This window comes from Zosterops lateralis, assembly GCF_965231275.1.
Source record: "Zosterops lateralis genome assembly, chromosome: 13".
NCBI classification, from domain to species: Eukaryota; Metazoa; Chordata; class Aves; order Passeriformes; family Zosteropidae; genus Zosterops; species Zosterops lateralis.
Window position 1 is genome coordinate 5,514,339 of NC_139773.1, and position 27,561 is coordinate 5,541,899.

The following is a 27,561-nucleotide window of genomic DNA, read 5'->3' on the forward strand; positions in this document are numbered from 1 at the left end:
ACACATTCTAACACCACACAGAGACACACAAATAGGCTTAAGTTTATAAGCAAAGAGTAGGTGCAAATGAATACCCACAGAGAAGGACACTGTGTTATTAAGCTGGACAAGCCCTGTGTTGTCACTGAAACGTACTCACCATTTGCAGAAGATCAGAAGAAACCATCTGCATGCAACACATTGCTGTTGCCAAAGCACAGACAATGGTGGAGATGATATTGAGAGCGCACACACTGAACAACAGGTCCTGGAAGAGACATCAGCAGAATATCATCTCTTACCTCAGGGACACAAAGGACAGGAAATGCTTGAGCAATTTGATAACAAACACTGTCAGCTGCTATTGATTAATAGGGTCTCAAATCACTGGGTAGAACTCATTTAGCTTGTAATCTTTTTCAGGTAGCAATCCACAAAGGCAGCAATTACAGAAACAAACATCATCCCCTTCCCACTTCTTACAACACATTTGCCATTAGATATTTCCTCAGAAATACTGATATTCAGATTTCCTAGTTCCCCAAAAAGACAAATTACTCTTTCACAGTCAACTCCAAGCTGCAGCTATCACAAGAAAGATACCATGAAATACACTTCTGATTAGAAATGACATACAGAAATATTATTGCTTTGAGTAGTTGAAATCTACAACTTAGGGTTGTGTGTTAAAAAAATTCTAGTATGAAATAAACTTATCCTGTGTCAGAAATGCGATGCATCTGAAATATTTTTATATGTGAGAGAAAAGCAGTGATTACACACCCAGACATTTCATCTTCTACTGATGAACTGAGTGCCTATGGTCATATTGTTGGCTTGGTTTTTTTAGAAGAAAAAGAAGTTTAAAATAGAACACAGAGTGTTGGTTTAACAAGGAGAATAAAAGAAAAGAAACATTTGAATTAAAATGGAACATCTTTGTATCAATGGTGTCATTAAAAATAAAGCATCCATCTCTCTTCCAATCACTGGATTTGTATTTACTTTATCCACAGCCAGTGAAAAGAAAAGAATCTCATGTGCTGGCAACATTTCAGAACTACTACAATCCTTGTACAGCAACTGTGTGGCTGCTGGGGCTGTTGTGTGGCTCAGTTCTCTGAACAGCCAGTAAAAGCATTTGAGAAAAAGCAGCAGAGAGAACAGATGAAAAACTAAATAAAAATTGCTACAATACCATGAGTAAAAAAACACTCACTGTGTAAAGAACCTTCCATAGGATCTAAGCTTAAACGAGTATTTCATTCACTGCCAGTGCATGAAATAACTTCCATGCTATAAATCGCTTTGTTTTCCCCAACAGTTCTGAAACCAAAGATAGAAAGGTGCAGATTTACTCCTGCCACTGCAATTTCTTGCTCCTCAAGTGACCTTCAGTTGAAGATGGAAATGCCAGCCATGGGGACCAGGCAGACAATAAATGGGCCAACAAGTTTTAGTCATTTAATAACTTACACTGAGCCAGATTTGCTCTTGCTGATCTGGTCAGTAGTTTTCTGTCTTCTTGGCCAGCCCCTCAGCCAGGGGAACAACGAACCTTCAGCATTAACAGCAAAATACTGGAAGGGCCAACCCCTAACTCACTCACAGAAGGGGATACAGGGGACTCACTCCAACTCATACAGACCCACTTAAAGCATTCAAATGGAGGTAAACAGGCAAAGTGATCCCTGGAGATTCAATTAGTTAACAGTGGCAAAAAACCAGAGATTAAGATCCTTCATGTTCTGCTTTTCATATGCAAACCTGGGTAAAGAACACCGAGGCAGAGACAAGATCTAGGGTAGAAAATAGGACAATTTCCTAGCAGGAAGAAGCTTCATTCATTGCCTACTACAGCCATTTAAATACAAAAAAAACCTTAGCCAATCTGAGTGCATAATTTAATACCATTTATGCTAAATAATAAAATCAAAGTTCTAAATTAGGATGCAAAGTGTCTTTAAGACCCTCATACAACTTTACACATCCCAGGACAGACTTAACTGTGCCTCTAAGTCTCATGACAGATGTTTCTTTGATCTGTTCCTAAAGATCCCACAGCTTCATCCCACTATTCCAGTGTTTATTTTTACCATCAGTGTCCTGGTTATGTCCATCCCACAGATGAAACCCACGGCTTCTTTTCTTCCACAGCTCTTGAGAACAGGCTGTTACACAGCAGACTTTTATACCTTTGAACTCTATTTTCACTCCTGAAACCTTTTCCACCTTTCCTGCATGACATATTAACACCATTTTCTCCAATTCTCGACAGAAATCAACTTTCTAGGCCTCTGATCATTTTCATTAATTTAATTTGTTTCACCTCATCTGGGTCCACATTTTTCCTTAAATGCAGAATCCTGAACAAGGCACAGCTGAAGGCCTTGCAAACACTGACTCTGGTGTGAGGATTACTTCTTGTGCCTTGCAGGCTACACTCATCCTTACCCACACCCTGAGACGTTCTTTGGCACACTGGGACAGCTGGGCTGTGTTTGTTATTCACCATTATGGTTTTGATGTCAGGCAGGGATTACTGCCCACAGGGACAGCAGCCTCTTTCCACACACTCCTTCCCAGGCTAAGCACACAACAATTCCTGTTCCCGCTTCAATCTCTTTGAAGATGAAGGTACAGCTAGCAAATTCCACATGCAGGGATGCAGAGTTTTAATGTCTTTCATAAAGCTCAATAAGGAGCAGACATCTAGCTGCCAGAAAACGTAAAAAGGCAGCAAAGTTAAACGAGATGGAAAATATTGTAAGTTTAAAATTTTAACAGGGACAGTAATAACTGAGCAATGATTGTGGAATCCTCACCACCACTAGATATTTCTTAAAGCAAGACTGCTTCCTTATTTGCTTTGGCTTTTTTATCCTAAAGTCTGTTTCAACTCAAACAGGAATCAAGCCACAACCCACCCTTCTCCTCTGCTCCTCACTCCCCCCAAACATTAATCAGCCTCAGGCAATTTACCATTTTCAGGAAATTCACTCCCTGTGCCCTGGAGAAAAAATAATTAGGTGATCTATGACACTAATTTATTCAGCTATAGATAAAAAGTGAGCAGGAACTAAAGCCCTCCATGGCCAAAGATGCTGCCAGAAGGACAGGGTAGGTGCTCACAGATGGCAGCTGGAACAAGCAGTGACAATTAAGATGTCCTTTAGGAAATGTCTGTGAAAAAGCAGTAACCACAACAGGGCCAGTCATAACTCCCCACTGCCCCAGCCAGCTATATTTATAGGTGTCTAAAGGAGCAGGAAATCTGCATTAAATACCAAATCAGGGAGCTTTAGTAACAGATCTTTAGTTGACATCTACCAGAACACTAATCAGAACACAAACATGTGAATCTCTAATGGCATGAAATACAATTCTCTGCTCCTCAGGAATGGCTGAACCAATTTTCTCTTGGCTGCTGTCTTTGTTTTTTTAAGACAAAAGTCTGATTCTTCAGCATGTTTATATGATAATTAATTTGATAAGTACAACGTACTAGGTAGAATTATTCTTCTACAGGTTACATATACAATTTTCTTGCTGCACCTTAGCTCAGTAACTGCAGAGGACACAAATCCCCTTCAGAGTGGAATGAACAGTCAGAATTGCCTGGAACCATGCCCAGTCCAGAGCTACACCCACAGGAGTCAGACAGCATTGTGAGCTGCTTCTCTGAGGCCACTGATTTTCCCAAGTAGGTCCTTCACTAAATCTTAGAAATAGAACTAAAATCTAGTACTGACAGTGAAAAAAAACAATATTTCATGGTTGCAGTATTCCATTTATATTACAATTTGAACAATTACAAAAGTAATGGTGCCAGCACCTGCTTTACTGTTCATCATGCTTTCTCTTCATAATAACAGACACCTTCACTTATGCTGTGGTCTCAAAGGATATCTCTGCACTCCCCCAGGATACCTGTGCATTCTCAAATCTTCTCCATATTATTGTTTTCCATGTGTCTAACTTAAGGACAGAACATCTATTTTTTCTTTTTCCTAATTCAAGCCGTTTTCACTATTATTCTTTTGATACTGTTTTTGTGCTACTGCATTTCAGTCCTTCCTTTACTAGCACAATTAAAGTAATAGATAATTGTACAAAAATGCATGTTCTATAAATGTGTAGTCCAAAACCCTACAGAGCACATTGTAATAGGAGATGTATTACAAAGCCTGATTATTATTTAAAATCTGAATGTTTAATTGCAATATTTTTTATATTCTGTATTCAAAATATGTAATTTTAAGATATAATTGAGAATGTAATATAAAAAACTCATACTGCAATATGCTCAAAAAGCAATTTATCCTAAAAACTGATTTTCCTTGTTTTCCATCAAACTGCTGAGTGATAAAGCAGTCAGATGGTATCAAACTGGAATAAGTAAAAAATTGGTGATTGTCACATTGATAACTCAACTGTAGAAACAATCATTTAACAAAGCAATTTAGAACAGCTGTTAGCACATGCAATTACCTGACAGAAGCAAAGAGAAGAGATAGAATCTAAAATGAAAAATGACAATGGCACAAATCCCATCACCCAGTGATGGGGGCACTGGCAGACCTGGATCCTTTATAACCAGTGAATATTCACTGCGTGTGTGTTCACCCTCCTGAAATTTTGTCCTTCAGAACATCATTTGTACCTCCTATCACAGTAGATATAAAGCAAAACTGGAATAGTATCACTTCACTCTAATGGAGGGCCATACCCATAGAGCTCCTTCAGCTTAGAAACCAATTTGTAACTGAGTTAGTCTCTAATATCAGTTATATTTCAAAACCATCAAGCAAGCCAGACTTAAACAGGAACATTCAAAACCCAACTCAAATGCAGACTTTGGTTAATATTTAGTCACTCTCTTCAGCCTCTTCCTATCACAGCAATAAACTGTACTGTGAATTAAGTTACACGCATGAACATCAAAGCAGAGAATTTGTGGCTCAGTATAGACCATCCCATACAGATGAAGCACTATTACCTCAAAATATTCACTCTGCCAAGTGTGATACAGAAAATTAATCAGCTGTGCTGCTTACACAGAATTGAGAAACTGTATTTAAACCTGTTTTTCTCTAGAAGGAAACAAAGTACATTCATTTCATTTTATGAGTTCCAGTCTGCTCAACAGTATTGAACTGACAGCTCTCTTTACAACACACTCACATCTTGCTGGCTGAATAGATTACTTTCCTGTGGAAATAAAAGATTTGTAGTCTTTGAGGTTCTTAAGTTCTTGGCACTTTTGAGATCTCAGTCAATATACGATGAAAGAAGCAAAATTAGCTTGCTGATGTGTAAAAAGAACACTCTGTAAGCAGCAACCTGAACACACAGATCTCAACATCCCCAGCGATCAATGGCTGAAAGCAGCTCCACGGCCACAACGCTGTGGAGATGATTTCTTTTCTCCTTGATTGACTTCAATTATAGTGCTTCATTTCTTAAACTACTGTATCCTGAAAAGAGATAATGAGCAGCAAAGCTTTTTCACCCATGAAATTAGTGCCAATGTGCCTCTTTTATTTAAGAATTCAAGGACAACAATCCTTTTAACTCAAAATATAACTTCAGGTGTTCTCACTGGATACATCTGAGAAAACACTGGGAAAAATATCTGCTCTAATACAAGGAAGGCTCAAGAATTAATGCTGAGCCAAATGGGTCTCAAACATACATTACATGGTAAAAAAAGAGATGGTCAACATTCATAAAATAGATTTAAGGTTTGAAAGTACAGTATAATTCACTGTTTTGTTATATTTTTAAGAAGCACCACAAAGCTGCTACTTAAAAATAAACTCAAAAAGGTCTTCTCTGCCTGCACGCAAGTTTGCATACCTCCCAACCCAGGTGTCTACATTAAATTTAGTACTGGGGATATGACAGTTACAGGCTCCTGAAAGGCCAAGGTTCCATTTCATAACTGGACATGGATGGAATAAACAGATTCCAGTCATTCAAAGAGGCACCTTTAGGCACCTTTTCAGCCATGAGAGAAGTTTACAACTATATTCACTCATTGTCCATGCTAGGAGCAGAAAAAAGTATGAGGAAAGAAAAGCAGTTCAACTGTTCAGACTACAAAGCCCACCCTGACCTGCCCTATTTTTGATGGTCTTGGTGTGGTAAATACACTCTGAATGTAGGGAATATTTTCAGGTGCCTGTAAAGGAATCTGAAACAAGTCCAGCATTTAAAAATCTGATCCGGAATTACTTATTCTGTGCTGAGCTTTATCCAATTTTAAGTAGCTTATGAAGCCTTTCAGGTAAGTCATTCAATAAAATTAATAATATTGCATTTGGTCTTAAGAGTAAACCTGAGGAAAGACTGTTCTCATAACTCAAAAGAACATGTTAGGAGCCACCCTCCTCTGTTTTGCAAGTGAGAGAATCTTCTTCTGAATGAAAAAAAAATTAAACATATGAGTATCAGGAAACTCAATAACAATAAATATGGATTCAAAGGAAAGGAAAGGAAAGAAAGTATTCACACATAAGACTGCAAGAGCCAAGCTACATAAATCTCTACTAGAGATACCTAAGTAATGAATGGAATCAGAAACCTGAAATAGCCATTTACTATTTATATTGTACTTGAACTTTAGCAGCTCCAAACCAAATACTTATGCTGAAGACAGAGGAGGGAATCAGCTTCTCTCCTTGCCTGACAGTCACAAAAGCATTCTACAGATGCACGTTAAGTAAAGTAGGAAGCAATAATGTAAATAGCAAATCTATAAATTCACATACATGTCTGCAGGTATTCTGGATTGTGTAAGCTGTTAAAAGTAATTAAAAATATTGGATCATTACTAAACCAAAACAGCATAATATTCTGCTCTTGCTTATCATTATCAGAAAGCAATAATATGTTATAAAATAATTCAAACTCCTAAATACCTCACTTCATCCTCTCAAAATGTTGCATGTGCATCTTCAGTCAGTTCAGAATACTCTGAGTTTAGAGAGAACACAGGATTTTCACAGATGAAAGATGTCAGGAAAATTTAGTCTTTATACTTTAATTAACATTACAAGGAAAAACTCAGTTCCTTAAAATTTCATCCGCAAACCAACACACTTCCTGTGGTAAAACAGATGAAGTTGATGTTATTGAAACTTCATCCTAAATCCATCCCATCTGTGGCCATCATCTCATTTTTGGATGCCTGATTCTTAATAAATCTTTTAAACTCTTTAACTAATTTTGTAAATAGGTAGGATATGCTTGTGCCTTCATTTGGCTTTAATTAAGCCAAGTAACTTCCTAATAGAGAATAAAGCTGTTCCAGAAGCGCAGTTATTGTTAAAAAAAATGAAGATACTGGGACACTAACATCCTTTTGAAGCACAGATTATTGACCCTGAGTATCCAGAGGAAAGCCAGGAACTTTATTTTCAGGGGAAGAATGCAGGAAACAAAAAAACCCCCACATCTTCTGGCGAAATACAGAAACCAGGAAGTCCCTCCATTGTAAAACAGGGCAGGTGGATCACACTTGGGTGCCTGCAATTCATCACATCATGCAAGTGTGCTATTTTCACTGACATGTGCAGACAAGACTACAAGTATGATATTTTATAAATATAATTCTATCTCTACCAATTCACCCTCCCTGAATGGTCTGAGACCCATTACAGCAGTGAAATGGCACAGTATCTTCATCCATCTTACTGTACCACACAGTTTTGTGCTGAAACCCCACTATTCAACTAATCTCAGAAATCAGCACTTATAGATCAGTCAGCATTTGCAATCAATACTCACATCTATAAATGCACAAATGTGTGAGCACACATACTGCAGTGGTGGTTCTTTTATACCCATTAAAATGTTTGAGTAGTTTATTCAGGGCTTGAAATGAAAAAGGAAAGAGGACTGATTTACAAAAAAAGCACATAGAGATGGCTCATTGCAGAAACAAGAATAACAACTTTAGAGACTTTTCAAAGCAATTCTAAACCCCCCAGCTGATATCATGCAGGGCACAGTTAACACACACAGGACCAGGAGCCACTGCTGGTTTTTCTTTTCCTGTTTTACTGCCTAGGAACAAGATCAGATAGCTGACAGGTGCTGGACTGCTCTGTTCACAGTGGAGCTCCACAGCTGCTCCCACCAAAACCCCACAGGTGACTTAGTGGAAACACCAGCTTTTTACCCCACTTGCAATAAAGAGGAGCATGAAACCTACGTAGTGTTATACGTGAAGGTGTATAATCTTAACTCTGCATCTCTACATTTTCTCTCCCTCTGGATCTTCAAACAATGAATACAATTGAGCTTTTGGTACTAAAACATCTGTTTCTTTAAAATCACATTGTAGTTAATTGTAATTAAAGAGGATGAGCCTTATCAGTCAGCTGGAATCTAATGAGCTGTAACTTTTTTTCTTATGAGCTTAGTAGAATGCTGTTCTTAAATTTACAGCCAGGAATCAGAGCTAAGTCAAATAGCAAGAAAATATAGAATTAAAACTGTAAAGGATGTAAAAAACTTTCTGAAATAGTTATTTTCCTAACTACCCTTTCTTAGATGAAAAGATCTGAACATAATTAAAATTGCACTCAGACTATCCTCATGGGAACTCCTGTGTTTAAATCCATTTTCTTGCAGTGTGAGTTGATATGTCAATTCCTTTTATAAATGATTGAGTTATATCGAAGAAAAAATTATATTCAGTGGTTGTATTCTGATTGCTGTATTGGTTAGAATCCTTGTCTTGATTTTCAGCATATGTCACTTCTACTCACTTCATATGCTGACAATGTCCTCCAAAGATAAACAGTTGTTTTCCCTCTCATTAAAGTTTACCTTACTGACATATTTACAGGGAGCAAACATATGCTCCCTCAATCTTTATTTTTATGGGATTAGCAAGTCAGCTTTTCCTGAATGACAGGTTCACGTCTCTGCATCTGTCACACTTTGAGGAATGTCCTTCTCTAATATATTTCACTGAAGATTGTTACATTTTGACCAGCAATGTCAAGTTACACTTCTTTTCCACTTACTAAACTCCTGTGACCCAGTATGTTTTTCCTCTGTTACCTTTATCACCATTAAAACCTGAGGCAGAGTTCTTACCTAATTTTAGGACCATAAAATATTTTAACTTCTACCTCATCCTTATTACTTGGTGGTAGCATTTTTGCTTTTTCTTAACAAGGCTGAAGAACATTTATGTATTTACTACATACCTTGAACAGGATTTCTACCCATTCTGATTTTTAAAATATATCTTCAAATATCAATAAAACATCTATAGCTTTCTCAGGAGCCATCCTATAATCTACCTCCCTGAGATCCTTCTCACAATTAATTTCTCTACTTTACTCCATTATTTTCTATTTATTAAAATACAGACTTTGAGAGTCACAGATGCAGAGTTCTGCTGATCATGAAATTAAACCTAGAATGAATCAATATCTGCCTCTCAGCCTAGGGTTTATTTTTCTGAGAAGTTCTTTCATTGATTCCTTATTATTTTTCAAAACAACATAGCATCAATGCCTTTCCATTTGGTGATAATGAAGTCAAGCAATGATGGGAGCAATTACACTGAGCTCTAACTCATATAATATTCTTAGTATTTGCTCTCAATTTTTCATCTGGGTAGTTGTAACACAAAATGCTACAACATTCAAACTTCTTACAATGTTGCAGGGTGGTTTACAAGCAGGTTTCCAGCATTACCCAGAAAGAACACTCACTCTTCTCTCCCCCACCTCCATGGCAGCAGCACATCAGGAAACACCTCCTCATTCTGCAATACTTTGTGTTTCTTTGTAGTTCACCACATCAATAACCACCACCCCAGAACAGCAACGTGAAAGATACCTGTGCTTGCACCTTCCAGCATCTGTCACAGCCTGTTTTACCTTCTGTTTTGTGAATAATCTTTAACAAAACAGTTACTCACACAAATGCTGATTTTGGGATGAAGATGTTTTTAGCACTTAAGTGTGGATGAAGGCAAAGAACAGCAGATGCTGCTCCTTTCATCACACACTTTGTCTTGCTAAGTTAAAACTGCAATAAACAGTAAATTCCTTTCTAACACACCTTTAGGGTGAGCCTCACTGCATTGCACTCCTGCAGAGGGTTCAGTTTCAGGGTTTCTCCCAGGTTACTGCAGCCCGACGTTTGATGCTGCATTTCACAGCAAACACAGACACCATCACTGTCGAATTTAATCTGTGGAGAAAAGAAAAGGTCAGAAAAAGTACAAATCAACAGAAGTACACTTCCCAAAAATGGTGTTTACAGTTACAGTAATGACTACTAAATGCAAAATGAAAATCTCTGGGCAGAATCCTTGGAGGAGAATGTTTTCCATTGGTTAATAAAAACTATAAAAACAGGTGAAATACAGAAAGAGGATTCAATGTCAAAGAATGTTACCTTTTGTGCCTCTTTTTGAAAAAAAATTGCTTTCCAGGGGCAGGTGAAACCAGAGTAACTCAACTGAATCAACATAAAATCATACTCAACGTGGGAAAACCAAAAATAACAGCAAAAGGTCAGAAAATACGTGAAGGAGTCACGATCACAAATCAGTCCTTTATTCCCCAAAGTAAAGATGGATGGCTGGGTGGTGAGATCTGAATCACCCTGTTACTTACTCGTTTGCATTAAAAAAACCCCAAAATTTCCAGACACGAATTCACAAAAAAAATTCCTAATGCAAATACACGTCTGCTATTTTTAATTCAAATTCTCCCTAGGATGCTGCCAATTTCCTGAACAAAAACAAGTACCAGCATTCCTTGTGGAATTTCCTTGCACAGCCTTATACATAGAATCATTTCAACAGAATATTTACTTACTTCCTAAACCTCAAAGAATGTTTGAATTGTTCATATGATCTTGAAAGTCATATGTTTAAGTATATGTATTTTTTAGTGCTACCCCTACCAGGCATATGTAGCACTCTCTCCTTACATGCTGGTGACCAGGACAGCAGATGGAAGAGCAAAAATAAGAGTCAATTAAAAGAACATAATAAACTTCTCCAGATGAGGTACAGATGACTGAATGCTTGCTTACTGTGATGAAAGCATGCTCAGGGCAGGAGCTGTCTCAGAGGACCCCAGCTCCTGAGACTCCAGATTGCCCTCTAGCCAGCACAATTTGTAAAAGGCTTTGGAAAAAATTGGGAATGTAAATTACACCATTTCCCATATTCTCCAAGGCAACACTGGAAATAATTGTCTGTGGCAACTCACAGACTGGTCATACCCTATGCCATAGACACTGCAAAGAAATAAAGAAAAAACAGTTTGCTCACCTCTATGACAGTTGTGGGGTTTATTTCTCATTAGCACACAATTTAACTACAAAGCAGCTTGAACAATTTCAGACTAGTTCTTTTCCAATTCCTGTAATTTTTATTACTTTCTTTTAAAAAGTGAAAGATCTGAGAAAAAAAACAACTAAATGGTTTATGATCAGCTGACCTCAGCTCTTCAAGCTGATGTAAAATCAAAGCATTGGATCTCACTAGGGAAGTCTTGCTCCCAAAGCTCTCTGGAAATGGTTCAGGGATTGAGAAATGCTGCTGAGGAAGTTTGGAACTCACACTTTGAGTTTAGAGCTGTGCCAAGGCCAGGGGCCAGAAGGCTACACCTGGCAAATCAATACAGGCTTCAGCTGCTAAAAAGTTTCTGCAGTGAGGAAAATGGACTTCAGACAAAGCTTTCTACTGCAAGATCATCTATTCTGATTCTTGCTGCCCCTGTTTAATAAAGGACAGGCACTGACTCATGCCATGTATCTGGCATTTCTAATGTGAAATACAGATCCCAGGGCTACCTGTGTCACATGTAATGAACAGCTGTCACAAAGAGAAGGCTCAAAAGGCTGGGTCAAGATTCCCCATTTATGAGAGACTCTTAATTCATTCTGAAAGTTGTTCCACAACTTTGCACTGCCCAGTAGCTCTTCTTCTAATTTAATTCTTTAAATGAGCTAAAAGTAAATTGTTTACATGGCAGTTGGTGCAAAATTCAGGGCCATCTTTAAAATCACAGCATATTCAAAATCACCCAAGATTCACAACCAGATTGGAAGCATATTATTTTTGGAGAATTTTTATCAATTTGCCTTGTTGTGCACCTTTTCCTTTGTGTTCTCAGCAACACAGCAGCTGAAAGCACTCCCGAGCCCCCTGCTCCAAAATGCCCTTCCCTGCCCTGCTGCAGTCTCACACTTGTGCAGACAGGATCAAGAGCTCATGCAGCTATTCTATGACCTGAACAGTGCCAAAATGAACTGTTCTTTCATTTGGGAAGGAAGGAGAAGTGTTTCATTGTTAGCCCAAATCACATCTCAAACGCCATTCACTGTGTGACTCCATAAACAGAGACAGTAGCACTGACAATAAATCTGCACTGGTACAGGGAGAAGGGGTTGGGATCACTCCTTCCAGCTGCTGGGCTGGTGTTTGCCAACCTCAGACACAATTACATCAGCACTGCCTCCAAAACTGTCTGTGTTTGAATCTCTTTTCGGCTGGCAGAGCTCAAGAATAAAGCATCATTCACTTCATCCCCTGCACATACCCCCACCATCCTGTGCATATTTGTGTCCCACTTCGTGATTCTTACTCACAGTACAGTTTGTGTGCTCTCATATTTATGACAGTTGCACAGTACACCCTCATCCAAACCATATTTAAGATTTCAAACTTCAGCCAGAGCTGCCTATATGCATAAATTCTCTTGCAAGTTCATTTTGTTTTGTCAAACAGCAGTGCTGTTACTTCAAGAGTCATAAAACCATTAAAACCTGCCTTTTATATAGCAGAGAATCAAAAAAGGAAAGGACCTTTTGGATTTATTACAAATACACACCCTCTCATAGGCCTTATGTTACACTTCACCTGTACCAATTCATCAAATTCTGTCAATGCTGCTGAAAAGAAGCTTCTTTGGCTGCTAAAATGCACACTCATTCTCCCTTAACAGGGCAAATTAGGAATTAGTTAACACTGTCACTTTGCATTCTACCATCTCCTCAACACAAATGTAAGTCTCCTTACATTTAGTAATAGATTTTACTTCTTCTTACTTTAGTAATAGACTTTACTTCTTCTTCTCCTAAATTCATCTTCGGGGTTTTTTATAGGGAACATAAAAAAGGGAAGGAAAAATTTCAAAATGAAGGATGAGAGTTCCAAAGTTGATAACAAGGCAGTGAAGTCCAAGAGAGCTCCAGTGGTGTACTCAGGGGAAGGAACTTCACTCAATTCTAGGACCTTATGCAGAGGGGAAGACAGGAGGATCCAGTAAGGATAAAGTTTCATTGTAGGGAAATATCAAGATTAAAAACAGACAGATGAATAAGAACAAAACAGAGTATATTATTTTTCCTGGAATTTTAAAAATTGTTTTTCAATATGCACAGACCTGGGTTCAGCTCCAGTGCAAAATGGAAAACAAATTAACCTCAGTTCTGGACCTGGGCTCTGCCATTCAGCTCTTTGTGAACCTGCACCTGCTTCACTTTTCCTTGCTTTGTCTATTCCAGCTAAAGATAATTCAGGGGAAAGAAGAGTCTTCCTTTCAGTGTTACTGTAATCACTGGCCAATTTCAGCTGTACAACCAAAAAAAAAAAAAATTATAAGTAATCTTTCAATAGAGAGATTGACACTATCACTACTTTTCTGAATAATAATCACCTGTAAATTTGATTAAAACCACAGCATTTATTTTAAAATCAATAAGTGACTTACAAGACAGGTAAAATCAATAAAAACGAATATAGATGAAGAAATAAAACCTATTGTGTCTCGTGCAGGAATAGAATATAAATTAAAATATATCAATTTTTCTCACAATGTATTTTAAAAACAATTTTTAGAGAATCATTATTTGAAAAAGAAATTCCTACACAGAAATGTTTCTCCTATACACATTAATGAACAGCTTGAGTGTGTAACTTCTCTGTACACATCCCACTCACACTGATTTAAAGCAATATCTTGAAGTTTTGGCTACAGAATCTGCAGCTAATTATGTGAAAAAAAAATCCAATTAATTTTTTGTAAAAAGGCGTTAAAACTACTGCCCTTTTTTCCCCTCAGTGTTGTGTGTTGCTAAGCTGCAGGATAAAGGGCACAAATACCAACTTCACAAATTACACATTCAAAATGCTAACATATGGCAAGCACATTTCTCATATTCACACAAAAATCCATATTATGGAATCTACAATAAATCCCCAGTGTTTAAAGCAAAATAAGACCACTGTGCCTTGTTCTTTTTCCTTGAATAAAAACCCTACATGTGAAACACTGCTGAATTTAGACTCCATAATACAGTAGATGCTATTATCACTTTTAAAGCCATGCACTCACCGTGAATGAGTTTGACAGAAATACCAGAACTAAAACAGAATTTATTTTGAATTTGACTTTTTTACTATACTGTGCTTGGAAATTTACTGGTTCAGTTATATAGGATGTTACTATATTTCAAACCACGTGCCTGCAAAGGCTGGATTTTGACTCCTTGAGCTGCATCCCCAGAGTGCATTTGCATCCTAGGAGGCAAGTAGAGGATTTAGATTTGATAATGTACACCAGTCACATAGTGCAGGATTGCACAGATCTACAGCACTAAAGAGAGCCATCTAAGGAATTAAATTTAAATACACACTTGGAGCAAGCTGTTAAGAAACTGGGATTTTTCCTTTTTGAGTGAAAAATGGTAATAAAGTAATTAAATATGCTCAGCATAATACATCATCACCTTCTCAGCCAAATCCTGTGCTTAATCATAAAGCAGGGCTGTTACTACAGTGCATCCCTCCCAGAGGGTGGTCTATGAGAACAGAACTCTACAATTCCAAATATATGAGCCCTGCAGCATGGAAATGCAATATATCCATGTGTAAGTCCCCAGTCTGACTGAAATGGGATTTTGAGCAAGGAAAACCTAAAGAATGAGGTCTGAGCAGAAAACCTGTTGCTTTTTTGGGGTTTTTTTTTGGAAACAGCTACAATATGATAAACAGCCATAATGAAATTAATTTGCCCTTACAGACTACAACACACTGTGGCAAAGCTACTTAACATTTCCCCATGCTCTGAAAATCAAAACTACAGTTTGAACACTTATTATTTAAACTCAAACATTTCAGTCATGAGTCTACTTCTGTAGACATCTTCACAAGCTGAAGTCAGAAAACATGCTAGAATTCAATGTGTATGTACTTTTTTCCTGAGATAAAAACACAAAGGCTTTAGGTAAATTGTACCTTATAATTAAGAGCATGCCACATCATGATAATTTGTATTATTCTTTATTTAACACAAGTAACATTAATTTACTTTGGAAATTAAAAAGACAGACAACTCAGGTTGGCAAAATATCAGCATACACATACCAAAACCAAAGCATTACTACTGTGAGATCCACTGCCTGGACAAGTACTGGATGGAAGGAATCCTGATCCTGCTGACATCAAATGGTGACCACCACCCTGCTCTGATGTGGCCTGTATTCCATCTATTCTGCTGAAGCATCATTTTTACCATGACAGTAAGAAGTCAGTCTTTATGATATTAAAAGTTACATTTTGAGGTGGCAAAACATTAAATCCAGTAGCGTTTAAACTTTTCCCAAAATGCTTTTGAAGGTTGTAACACATATAGATTGCTCTACTAAATACCTACTGCTTTGGAAATTAAAGGAATGTGTGTATAAAACCCCAACAGATGAAGAATAGAATCCTTGCCCTTGGTCAGAAAGGTGTTTTCCATCACTCACCAGCTGACATCCTTCCAGGGACTTCACCAGCTGAGCATTCTGACAGGAGAGAATGGACCCGGCCAAGTTCAGCATCACACACACTGCAGAGAGCAGCATGAAAAAGGTGATCTGGAAAAAAACCCCAAGCACCCTATTATTACTCACTTCAAGAGGCAAACAAGGAAAAAATATCATTTAGATGTTCGAGAACTTCCAGCCTGTCACACAATTACATGGATGGCAACATTTTACGTATTTTAAAGAGAGTAGGGCACCTAATCTGACAGCATCCTCGGTCTTGCACTGTAAGAGAAAGCTAAATCAAAACTAGACATGACTATTATATGTTTTCCTCCAGCCATTTCAAAATAATCCATTTATCTCCCACTTTTATCACACACTCTGAAAATTTAATGGGTTTTATTACCAAGCATTACTAAAAAGTAAGATTTGAAAAATGTTTTATTATAAACAGATGTAGTCTTGAAACAATTTAAATCCTTTTGATGGGGAAATGGGTGTCTTAGACAGGAAAATTATTTGTGAATATCACGTATCATGAGCACCTATAAGTTGGGAAAAAGGAGTGAATAAAATTCTGGATATATGTAACTATTTAGTTTCTAAACAACAATTACAATTTAAGCAACATCCTCCATATCAATTAACACTCATGGTGTTAATTACTCCTTTTTTCTCATCTCAAAATGTGTCAAAACAATCATTAACCTGATTCCATCAGTTTAATTATCAATTTATTGCTTTAAATGTAAAAAACCCTGGTCCAGTCAGGGCAGGCAGACAAATCTCAACACACAAGGAATGGCATAGACAGCAAGAGGCCAAGAACAAATGTGTGCCTGATGTGTGGCCACCTTAAATATTCAGTGTTGACATTGCCATAACTCAACAGGAGTGTGAGTGTATTATATGAAATTAGAAAGAAATTCTGTTGCATCTCTTTTCCATATGCATGCTCACAGTTTACAGTCCTTCACTGTTCTCACAAGATGTTATCTTTTGTCAGTGCATGTGCTAGGAGTATTTTTGAAAGCTTTACATCCAAAAGGGCTGTGTATTTTTTTCTAGTGTTTTTGGACAAACCTCTGCCCCATAACCTCCACAGCATGAACCAAAGACAGAAGCTGTATTACAAATTTTAGTTGCCAGCTTCAGATTCTTCCAAGCATCACAGCTGACAACAAGGGCTATAACCTACATCAGGTTTATCTATCTTTGCAGTACATTCTCCATATCAGCATTCATTAATGAAGAAAACCTCTATTGGTGTTTCCAAGGTAACCTCTTCCTCTTGTCACTGACAAAGACAAGAGGGAAGGACCCAGCACTGTCAAAATCATGAAACAGGCTCCTAGAATTCCTGTTCATCTCAGTGGGTCTAAGTCTCCACATTCTGTTTGGGAGTTCCCTTTCAAAGTGGCAGCCACCACACGATACCAAACACTGAAGTTCTCTGTCACACTTGTCCTCCTAATTTTGCTGTTTTATGCCTCACTTCCTAATGTCCCAGGCAAAGAACTACCTTAGCTGGACATGGAGCTAAAGGAGAAAATTCATGTCCTTTGCAAGTCTTTTGAAACTACCTTGCCTCTTGCAGAACACAAAGATCCTAAAGAAAGGAACTGAAGATTTTCCACCCTCATTCCTTAATGCTTCCCAGCTAAATACCAAAAGAAGGCTTCTACTGATGGAGTAGGACACACCTGGTACTCTTATCACAACTTCAGAGGTAAAGTTTACCACCATGCTGGAAGCCACAACAGAGAAAAGGAGGCACAAAAGTATTAATTACTACATTTACAGACATGAAAAAACATGTTCAGTATGTTTAATTTTTGTAATCACAAATCAGTCTTTTCTAACACTGGTACAGGTGCAGCAGTTAAAATAAACACATCTGCAAACCTTCGAAAGAGTGGCCTTGTGGATTTTGATGGAGACCCAACATTACACTGTGAAACACTGTAGATGAAGTTAGATATACATTATTTATGAAGTCAAGTATGCCTAATTTCCACATTAAAATTTTCCTCAGAAAGAGAGCTACCAAATATTTGCTCAGAGAGCTCAATGTGACACACTTGAAGGAGCAGTATGAAACTATAAGGAAAGAAAATAAGACACAGTCAACCCAACAATCAAGGGCAAAAACTTACACTAAAGTAAATACAGAATTGTCAGACACTGAAGGGTTATGACATCTTAATGCTGATTTAAAACTATAATATTATATTCTTCACCTTTCTAGTTACAACATATAAACAAGACAAAATATTCCTAGAAACCAGCAAGAAGCATTATTGCCACAAAGCTCCAAAAGTCACCAAGAACTAATGCATGAACAAAAAGCAAAGCAATGGATTTATTATGAACATGGTGGTAGCAGAACTAATTGGAGAAGTCAAAGCTTATATTCTATACAAAGGAATCTGTGGAAGAAATGTTAACAGCACTTCCTATGTAAATGTTACCATGATCCTAAACTAATTCTACAAAATAAACAGTTTGGACCCAAAGAATTAAAATTACGTAACAACCCACTGTGTGAGATGTCATCTTGCACAAGTACCCACACAAGGCTCCCCTTTTTACTCCATTTCTGGGAAGTACTTTAAGTACAAATACTCAGAGCATATCAAGAGGGAGTTTGAATCTTTGCACTCCCAAGAGATCACACCACACACATCTACACAGAATTAAAATATCAGTACCCTCCATGCCTTGCAAGGGAGAGGCCAGAAAAGTGCCCTTCTGTACTGAAAGAAAAACCAAAATCAAAAAACTTAAGCAGTAACAGGTTATATTATCTTTCCACTAGAAAGGAAGTTTGTAGTTCTCTCTTGAGTATAAGCTGACCTTTTAGAAAATTCTTAGTATTCTCATATTATTTGTGAACATTTTTTCTTTCATATTTCTTAACTGTAGATACAATCATGTAGATACAACCATACACCTGCCTTCAGAATGTCCCAAAGTGGATCATCTTAATTTTATGGATACCACCAAAAAAATCAAAGGGATTTACAGAAGCTGATGTATTCTCCACCCTCCATTCTTTTTCATCCCTTTCATTTCTTCCTCTTAATATTTCTCTTTTCTTCGCAACTGGCCTCAAGTAATTTATTCTCTTTTGTTTTTACCATAAGCTTTAGATTTCCTTTCATCTTCTTTCCCAAAGGCACTGTTAAAACTGTATTACCTGAAAACATGAAAACTTTAATCCTTAAGATAGCTGGCTCAGAGCACCTTCTCACCCTTACTGTGCCTTTCACAATTTGTTCTTGAATTGATAGGAGGTAAAAAGGGGAAAAACAAATGAACTTTAGCACACATTGCAGTTTGTGACTTGCAACAAAAGACATTAACAATTTAGATTTTATATCCATATAAAGCTTTCTACCAGAAAAAAAAGGAGTGAGGGCAGCTCTGAGGAGGAGGACTTGGGGGTGTTGGTGGGTGTGAAGCACAACATGACCTGACAATGTGTCTGCAGCCCCGAAAGCCAGCAGTGTCCGGGGCTGCATCATGAGCAGAGGGGCCAGGAGGGCGAGGGAGGGGATTGTCCCTGTCTACCCCACTCCTGTGGGAGACCTGGAATGCTGTGCCCAGCTCTGGGGCTCCCAGGGCAGGATGGATGTGAATCTGTTGGAGCAAGTCCAGAGGAGGCCACAAAGATGCCCAGAGAGCTGGAGCACCTCTGCTCTGGAGACTGGCTGGGAGAGCTGGGACTGTTCAGCCTGGACAAGAGAAGGCTCCAGGGAGAACTCAGAGCACCTTCCAGTGCCTGAGGAGAGCTGGAGAGAGACTTGGGATGAGGGCTTGGAACGTGAGGATGAGGGGAAACGGGTTCAAAATGCAGAAGGCAGGGTCAGGAATTTGGAAGAAATTCATCCCTGTGAGGGTGGTGAGGCCCTGGCACAGGCTGCCCAGGGAAGGTGTGCCCACCCCACCCCTGGAAGTGTCCAAGGCCAGGCTGGATGGGACTCTGAGCAATCTGCTCCAATGGGAGCTGTCCCTGCCCATGGCAGGGGGTGGAACAAGGTGACCTCTCTCCCAACCCATTCTAAGTTTCTGTGACTTTCATAAATTTATTTAAACTCTGCTTTGCCAATTCTTTTGATGGGGATTCTTTAAGTGACCCAAACCATCCACTCACTACTGCACATATACACATCAGAGAACAGTAAAAAGGAACAGCATGTATTATAGTTTGAAGAGATACTTACTACTACAAGCAGGCAAAAAATTCTACATGCAAAATAATTAAAGTCCTTCAAAAGAGATGTAAATATTGTATCACATGAAACCATATTTCTGAAAGCAACATTTTATTTCATTCCTCACACTTTCATTTTGGAGATATATGAAACAGAACTGCTTTTTCATTGCTGGCATTTCTACTTCCCCTGGTGGTCTGCAGTGGTTTGATAGTCAGGACATGAACACTTAGACAAAATGTTACCCTCTGTGCTGATAAATTTATATTTATATTACTCAAGTAATATAAATTCATATGTATATTACTCAAGTTTCCTGTGCAGGGTGCTTTGAATAAAACCAGCCATTCCCATGGTAAACTGGCTTCTGTAAATCTGCCAATCCTCTGTACCCCTAATACTGTGTCTACATGTTTTTTCCTGTTAATTCCTGTCCTGCAGCTTCTGAAAGGTCAGAAAATATCCTTGAATGAACTTTGGTTTACACTGAAATCATTTGCAGAAAGCAATTTTTGTGAGACACTCTAGTTTGACATGAGGCACTACAGGCTTCTTTCCAAACATATGTGTGGGTGTATTCAATGGGATTTCAAATATATTCCTTTTAACACACATATTTCTCATTTGTGAAGCAGCAGGAATAGCCAGAGGTAAATGTGCTTGCCTCTGTAAACCACTGTATAAGTAGATTAAAAACTTGCCCCAAGGTATTTTGCTCACAGAACTTTGTCTTACATGAACTGTAGACAGTAAAATTTTGTTATTTGTGCTATAGGATTTAGAGTTTCTCTGACAGAGGTGCAGAAGGTTAAGCACCAGAAGCAAACCTGAAAATTTATCATCACCAAGAGCTATGAAGCAGTGAGATCAGCAACTGTGTCAGGACTAAGTTAATGCAAGATTATCTGGGGTACAGCCAGAAGTTACCTGTTGGATCAGCCAGAAGCTGAATGCTCATCACATATTATAGGTTTAAATAGATAAAACACGTAATTTTTAAATGAGCCCATTTTAGAAACCTACTAAACAGAAATGGCATTCAAACCAACACACCTGACTCAAGATTTGCAAATGTACAAGAAGCAACAAAATTTATCTTCCCATTATTTGCCTCATAATTGATTTCTTTTTCATGATTTCTCAATGCTTGCCAAGAAGAGACAGGATGAAAAGAGTTGGCATTTCAGATCTGTTTAATTCGGCATTCCATGTCGTTTGCCTAAATTAAAATAAAGATTTGGACAAAAATATTTTCTCTAGGTCTAAAGCAACGTTCTATATTAAATAGGCAGAAATATTCCCTGTAATATGGCACAGCATCAGGCTAAAGATTTTAATGTTTTTATGTTAGGAACCATAAATTATATCCTGTTTTATCCTAAATTATATCAGCCTGTTCAATTCCAGTCATTATTAAATTAAATTACATTTTCTCCAGATTAAATTCCTTTTGACTCCAATGAGGCTATTTAACTTTGTAAAGGAAAGCTGAAACCTCAGTATAAATACTAAAATCCATGCAACTATTTCTAATTTCAAAGCTAAATAGTTCAGATGAAAACTTCTGAACTTGATGTATGTGATTTTACTGATCCTGTTATGGCCCTATTAACTTGTTTTCATTCTGCTAGATCTTGGAATTTAATTAATTTATTATTTGTTGCTTGGTTGTGTCTTCATTTCTATATTTTTATTAAAATATTCTGTGGAAAAATTCTAACTTCAAATATTATTCTATATAAGTTTATACACAAAGCTACTGGTTTTGATCTACAAGAAGAAAGGATGCCTCCCTCTGACTGTATTTTATTTATGGCCAGAGCAGCAATCAGCTTCCAGCAAGAGTCAGCACTCTGTACCTTTGGAGAATGATGTGAGTGTTGGTAACAGCCCCTGTGCAACAGAGAGGGGCTCTGGGTGGTGGCAGCAGAATTTGCATCACACAAAATAACACCTATTTAAAGGCCAGGAGAAGTATTCTGGTTTCCTCCTGTTTCACTGTGCAGCAAACAATAACAACACCAATTGAGGGATTTGGGAGTTGCTGCCAAGGCTTTTCAAGAACCCTGGAATCCAAAATGCAACTTTGGCTCTGTACACAGGAGCAGAGTGAGAGACAAAGGCAAAGATGCATTTATATCAAAACAAATCTCCTAGTATCTCATAAAAAGAGTTATTCAATACCTCCAAGAAATTCCCTGTCAGTAAAAGCAATGGCCACACAATTTCCTCAAGTGTGATGAGATTAAAAGAGTAAAACAGTGAGTGCAGCATTGTCACAGTCTGCACACAGCAACAGCTGTTTGTTGTTTCTCTAATGCTGTTACAGCTCCAGCAACTACACTATGTATTGTGGCATTTTTAGGGAAGAATAAGAGGGCACTTGATTTAGTAATAAAGACTTTGTGCTCTCAGCTCAGAAACATTAACCAGAAATTTGTTAAAAGTAGATATTTCAGCATCTACGAATTTTCTGCTCTTCTGATTCAAATTCACTCTTTCAGCATCTACTCCTCTCTGAATCACAGAATATTCTGAGTTGGAGGGGACCCAGAAGGACCATCAAGTGGCTTGCAGGCTACTGCCATATAAAAGAGAAACAAGAGGAGTTATGCCCCTTCTTTTTTCAGATAAAATTCAAGCTCTCTCTTGAAATATTCAAACAATACGACACACTTCTAACAGTAATTGTAACAAAAAAAGTTTGCAGGCAATTAGTTTTGTAGCAGAGAACAAACTTAAGTTTTATCTTGCAATCTATTACAAGGATAATGGAGAGTAGCCAGCTAATATGCTAAAGAGACTCATTCAAAATTTGCTACAGGAAAATAAGCACTCAAAGGAACCCTTCAATAATCTGCAGCTAATATTGCAACAAAACTAAATCATATAATTTTTACTGTATGTGCAGGCAGTCAAAAGTCATTTGGACAATTTTTTTAATAGTAGGTTGTATTGTCTAATTTTTATCACTTAACTTTTCCATTTCTACACCACTGCTCCCCTAAATAAAAAAATCCATGCACACAAAACTTAACTTAGTGTTATTTTGAAAAAGAAAGAAATTAAACAGCACTAACCTATTTTAATGCTACTCAAAATGTTGTCAATTTAAAATGCTTCAAAAACAACTGCTTTAGCTTTACAGTCAGGTGGGAAAAGAGTTGATATACAGTGGGATAATAAAAACTTCAAATATAATGCTTTCTGAAAGTTCTGACCACATAAGCCAGATCTAAAATTTGCAACTACCTCAGCCATATTAGTTTAATTTTCCTTCCAATATACTCTCCAAGCAAGTAAAAACTGAAACTTTTAAAATATTAACAACTAAGACACTCTGTCTCAAAAACGTTCTGCAACAACAGCAGAACAGGAAAAGAAAGCTGATGTTTAAAGGTCTTTAGATATTTAAGATGTTAGGAAAGACAACATTTTTCTAAATTAGTTTTGTATACAATGATCTATGTTTGAATGAAACAGATGAATCAGTATGAATATATTTTTTCAACAATGTGAGTAGTCCAATAACTTTTAAGAAAATCTACATAAGACTGAATTTATACTTCCATAGCAACTGCCTAATGGGTTCATCCAGCTAAACAATACATTACTTTTTGCAAGTGTCACATTGCAGGAAGGATTCACCTCCAAGCACGTGTCAGTGAAATGCTATTCCACATAAATTAACCTTCCATAACATCTGTAGCAGCATTCCCTGAGGAAATAAAGGCTCGTGTTGTCCTGCTGACAAGGACAGGCATCAAAAGCTCTGTGAGCAGCCCTTCCTGGCAGAAGTGTAATGAGACACAAGCAGGATGTAAAGGTCACACACACACAGATATTTTGCATCTGTCTTTCCCAACATATTAATAGCAATTAACTACTCACTTGCAATTATTCTCATTAATTAACAACTGCAGGGTCTCTCTGAGCCCTCCCACACCAGAACTCTGATCCCTGAGGAGGAAAATTCTGCCACTTGGGCAGGGCCAGCAGCCACAACTGCTGATCTCCATCAAGAGCACTTGAGCATTTTCAGTATCAGTTTCTGAGGCAAGGCTTCAACGTGGACAGCAGTTCTTTCCAATCTGACTATAATGTCAACTCACTGTTGTTTCGGCCATTTAAAGAAAAATTGCACACACATCTCCAGGGAAGACTCACATGAATAATTTGATGGAGATCCAGCAGTAAATGAACTTTAAGATTTCAAAGACCTTTCCTCATATATGTGAAATAGTACTTAATCCATAATGCTGTTGGAGGTTTTACAGTATCTGTAGTAAGGAAACCCAAACACTCAATCACACACATGTCTAGCTCAGGATCTGAACTGATTCACCTGGCAAGCAAATCCCACTGAAATAAAAGTATTTTTCTTCAACAAACACAGGATAATTAGATTCTCTTTGGGTAACAGTGCGTTTCCTTCCATCTGTCACACAAATAAAACTAAAATCACATGAGTTTTGATTGAGTACATGAGTACACAGAGTGAGGTATCCATTCCCAACTCCATCATGCCTCAAAATACTTTATATTAGTTTGTACAAATACTTATGCTACTTTTTTAAACTTCTGAAATGCAGCTCATCTTGTCTCAAATAAATTTTTGAAGCTAGTATTTCCTCACCATTTGAAAACAAAACACCAAGTTTAACAAGTAGTTCCAATGTTGCCCAACTAGCCAGCCCCAGTGATATGTGGCACGAGATTAATTCACCAGGGAGGAAGAAGAAATGCTGAAGCAAATCAGACTCACACCAAGAAAGAGCTGAAGACATTAGACCATGCAAAGGCTGCCAAGAACTCCCTGAGCAGATGGGATGCAGCCTGCATTCCTAAAAGAAGGAGCAGATGAGATGAAAGAACCACCAGCAGATATATTTAGAAAGCGTGTGAGAACAAGGGGATTACTGATGGGCTGGAGAGAGGTGAATGTAGCACCCACAGCACACTCTTCATTCCAAGCAGCAGCAGCAGCGCTGGGACTGGAATTGAGAAGTTTCCTGCAGCAGGAATGTGCCAGCAGGAGCTGCTGCCATGGCAACACGATGTGATGGCAGCAGACAGGGAGGACTAGGGGCTCTTTAAGGGTAATTATGAAGTGCTTGTTTAGGAAGGGGCAAGTGTGATGCCCCAGCAGGGTTTGTCTGCTCTTCAGGAAAAACTGCTCGTGGTCTTTCTAAACCCTGCCACTGGGGATAACTAATTAGCACATGGATGCTCAGCACTGGAGTCTGGATTCTCACTTGAGTGACAGTTGGTGGCAGCTGGGGCTGGAAGGCAGCCCTGTCAAAGGGCCATCAGAGAGATGCACACAGACCTAGGCAAGAGAAAGCTTCAAGAGGTGTTAAGCTGTAAAAGACGACTTAGAATGTTCATTTTAAAGAGATGCTTCACCCTATGACATCTTTTCTCCACTACTGCCAAGATTTCCCTGATTCACTTCTGTTTCCATCTCAAGTGCTGTTTCTTTCTCACCCAGTTCACTGCTTTACTGGGTCATTCTCCATTTTTTCCCCTCTTCCTCTTCTGTCCAGTCTAATCTACTGAAAGGGCACTGGGGTTAGGTTTTTCTGTCAGTTGTTTCATGATATTAAAGAAGAAAGAAGGGAATCAGCAGTCTAAGTTTAAAAAATAGAAACAGCAACAGGCAGTACACATCTTAAAAACTTAAATAGATGCATTAACTTACCTGCAAAATAAATATATGGAACATGAATGTAACTACAGTTTACACAAACTCAAATTGCAAGTTTTGAAGACCACACTTTTTGGATCCCCTACTCCTTCCAACAAGAGACATTACTTCATGGCCTAAACCAACAGTTCATGCATTGGGAAAAGACCTCTGAGGGATTAGTTTGAAATAAAGATAAAAGAGAAGCAGCTTCAATGAAACATAAATATATTTTAAATCGATTTTCAAACTGATGTAACCTGGAATACAGTTATCACTAAATACATTAACCTCATCTCTATATCCTGTCTCACAGACCTTTAGCACAACCCCAGCCATGCTGCAAAAGTGTGCAGAGACAGATGATGCAGTTTGGTGACCAGAGCAGTGCAGCCCCAGTAGTGCTTTATACAACTAACCCTCAGTGAAGCGAGAACAGGAAGGCAAGAGGCAAAGAAAACTTAATTATGTCCCAAGTATAGAACAATACTATTTACAGCCTACACTTTCTTCATTGAAATAATTCAGAAGTAAGATACAAATCTATTGCAATTCAGTTATTTATGGTGCTTGGGGCACTGAATTTCTGAAACATCAGAGATGCCACTGTATGATTTCTTATTGAAATGGTTTTTGTTCACTTCTTTCTGGTCATCTAGGTCCTGTTCTTCTCAAATCTTCTGATGTCTATCCTTCCTCGTGTTGCCAGACTCACATTACAATTTCTCCTTCCTGTCCCAGTCCTCTACAATTCTCTTCCCCCTGATTTAGCATTCAGCTCCTCTGAATTTGGGTTAGTTTCCTTCCATGCTCCCAGAAAAGAGGTCAAAGAAAAACACTCTGCTCTCAGTGCCAAAGCCTGGGTTCACATCAGCTCTGAGCAAAATTTACAGCTTTACATCTGAAGAGCTACTTTTTGAACCAACACTGGATTTGCTTTCCAAACAGAAGTTATGCAGCCTCCCAAGCTCCTTTTTGAAAGCAGCAATACTCAGCATTGAAGCCCTGGCCAGTTCAATAGAAACTGAAAAACATGTAAGATGTTTGGGTATGGGTAATGTAAGGGTATGTGAGATGCACTTGTTTTCACCCAGTGTTTTGTTCACCTTTAAGCAAACACTTCAGCCTCAAAGACAAGTGTTTGTCTAATAGCAGGGTTCCTAATGAACATTTTGATCAAGGAATTCAAAGAATACTCATGCTGAAGTGATACTGCAGAGTGATCAAGGGATCTGTGCAGGCACTGGGATGTGCTGCAGCTCCTCTCAACATCACACAGGTATCAAAGCCAGCAGTGACACATGAGGTGATGGGTGCCTCACTCTGCTGTTCTCACACACTGTGCATTCCTGCACTGCTTTTCTCCTGCAGTCCTGACCTGTTTATACTGACATTGTCTCTCCACTACATAGATCATCTTTTCTTTCCAAACCAAACACCAAATCTCTGCTTCAGAGTGGGTATTGGAGGGAGGACAACCACTTGTTTTTGTTGTTGTTGTTGTTGGGTTTTTTTTAATTAAAAGATTTCTCTCAGCTTTCATGTGAAAAGAAGCAAAGAAGCTGTAAATTCTCTTACAAGAGTTTTAAAAGACTTGTCTCATCCCTTAAGCTACTCTACAACCTCAGGTTAAGCAGCATAGCCAGGAACATGTCAACACTTCATCTCACTGAGCAGAATATAGAAACTTACTACTATATAATACACTCTATATATAATACTAATACACTATTTCTATACATTTTATGTCTCATGTTTCCTGAAGTTTGGTTATTCCTGCTGTACTCTGCAATGGTATTTAGTGAGAGGAGATAATCAATGAGGAAAAACATTTGGACCAGTTTTATATATTCATGCTTCTTATGGGGCAAGAGTATA

The 27,561-nt window shown here is 38.1% G+C and overlaps 1 protein-coding gene across 1 annotated transcript in view; it reads right to left on the reverse strand.

The window, feature by feature from the left end:
* Window positions 1-27,561, reverse strand: part of ENTREP2 (endosomal transmembrane epsin interactor 2) — a gene marked incomplete at both ends in the record, with an annotated part of 87,466 nt that overhangs the window by 21,122 nt on the left and 38,783 nt on the right. The window contains 3 exons of the mRNA XM_083871210.1: window positions 140-247; window positions 10,069-10,200; window positions 15,778-15,888. Coding sequence (XP_083727336.1) covers window positions 140-247; window positions 10,069-10,200; window positions 15,778-15,888 — 351 coding nt within the window. The remainder of the gene's footprint in view (window positions 1-139; window positions 248-10,068; window positions 10,201-15,777; window positions 15,889-27,561) is intronic.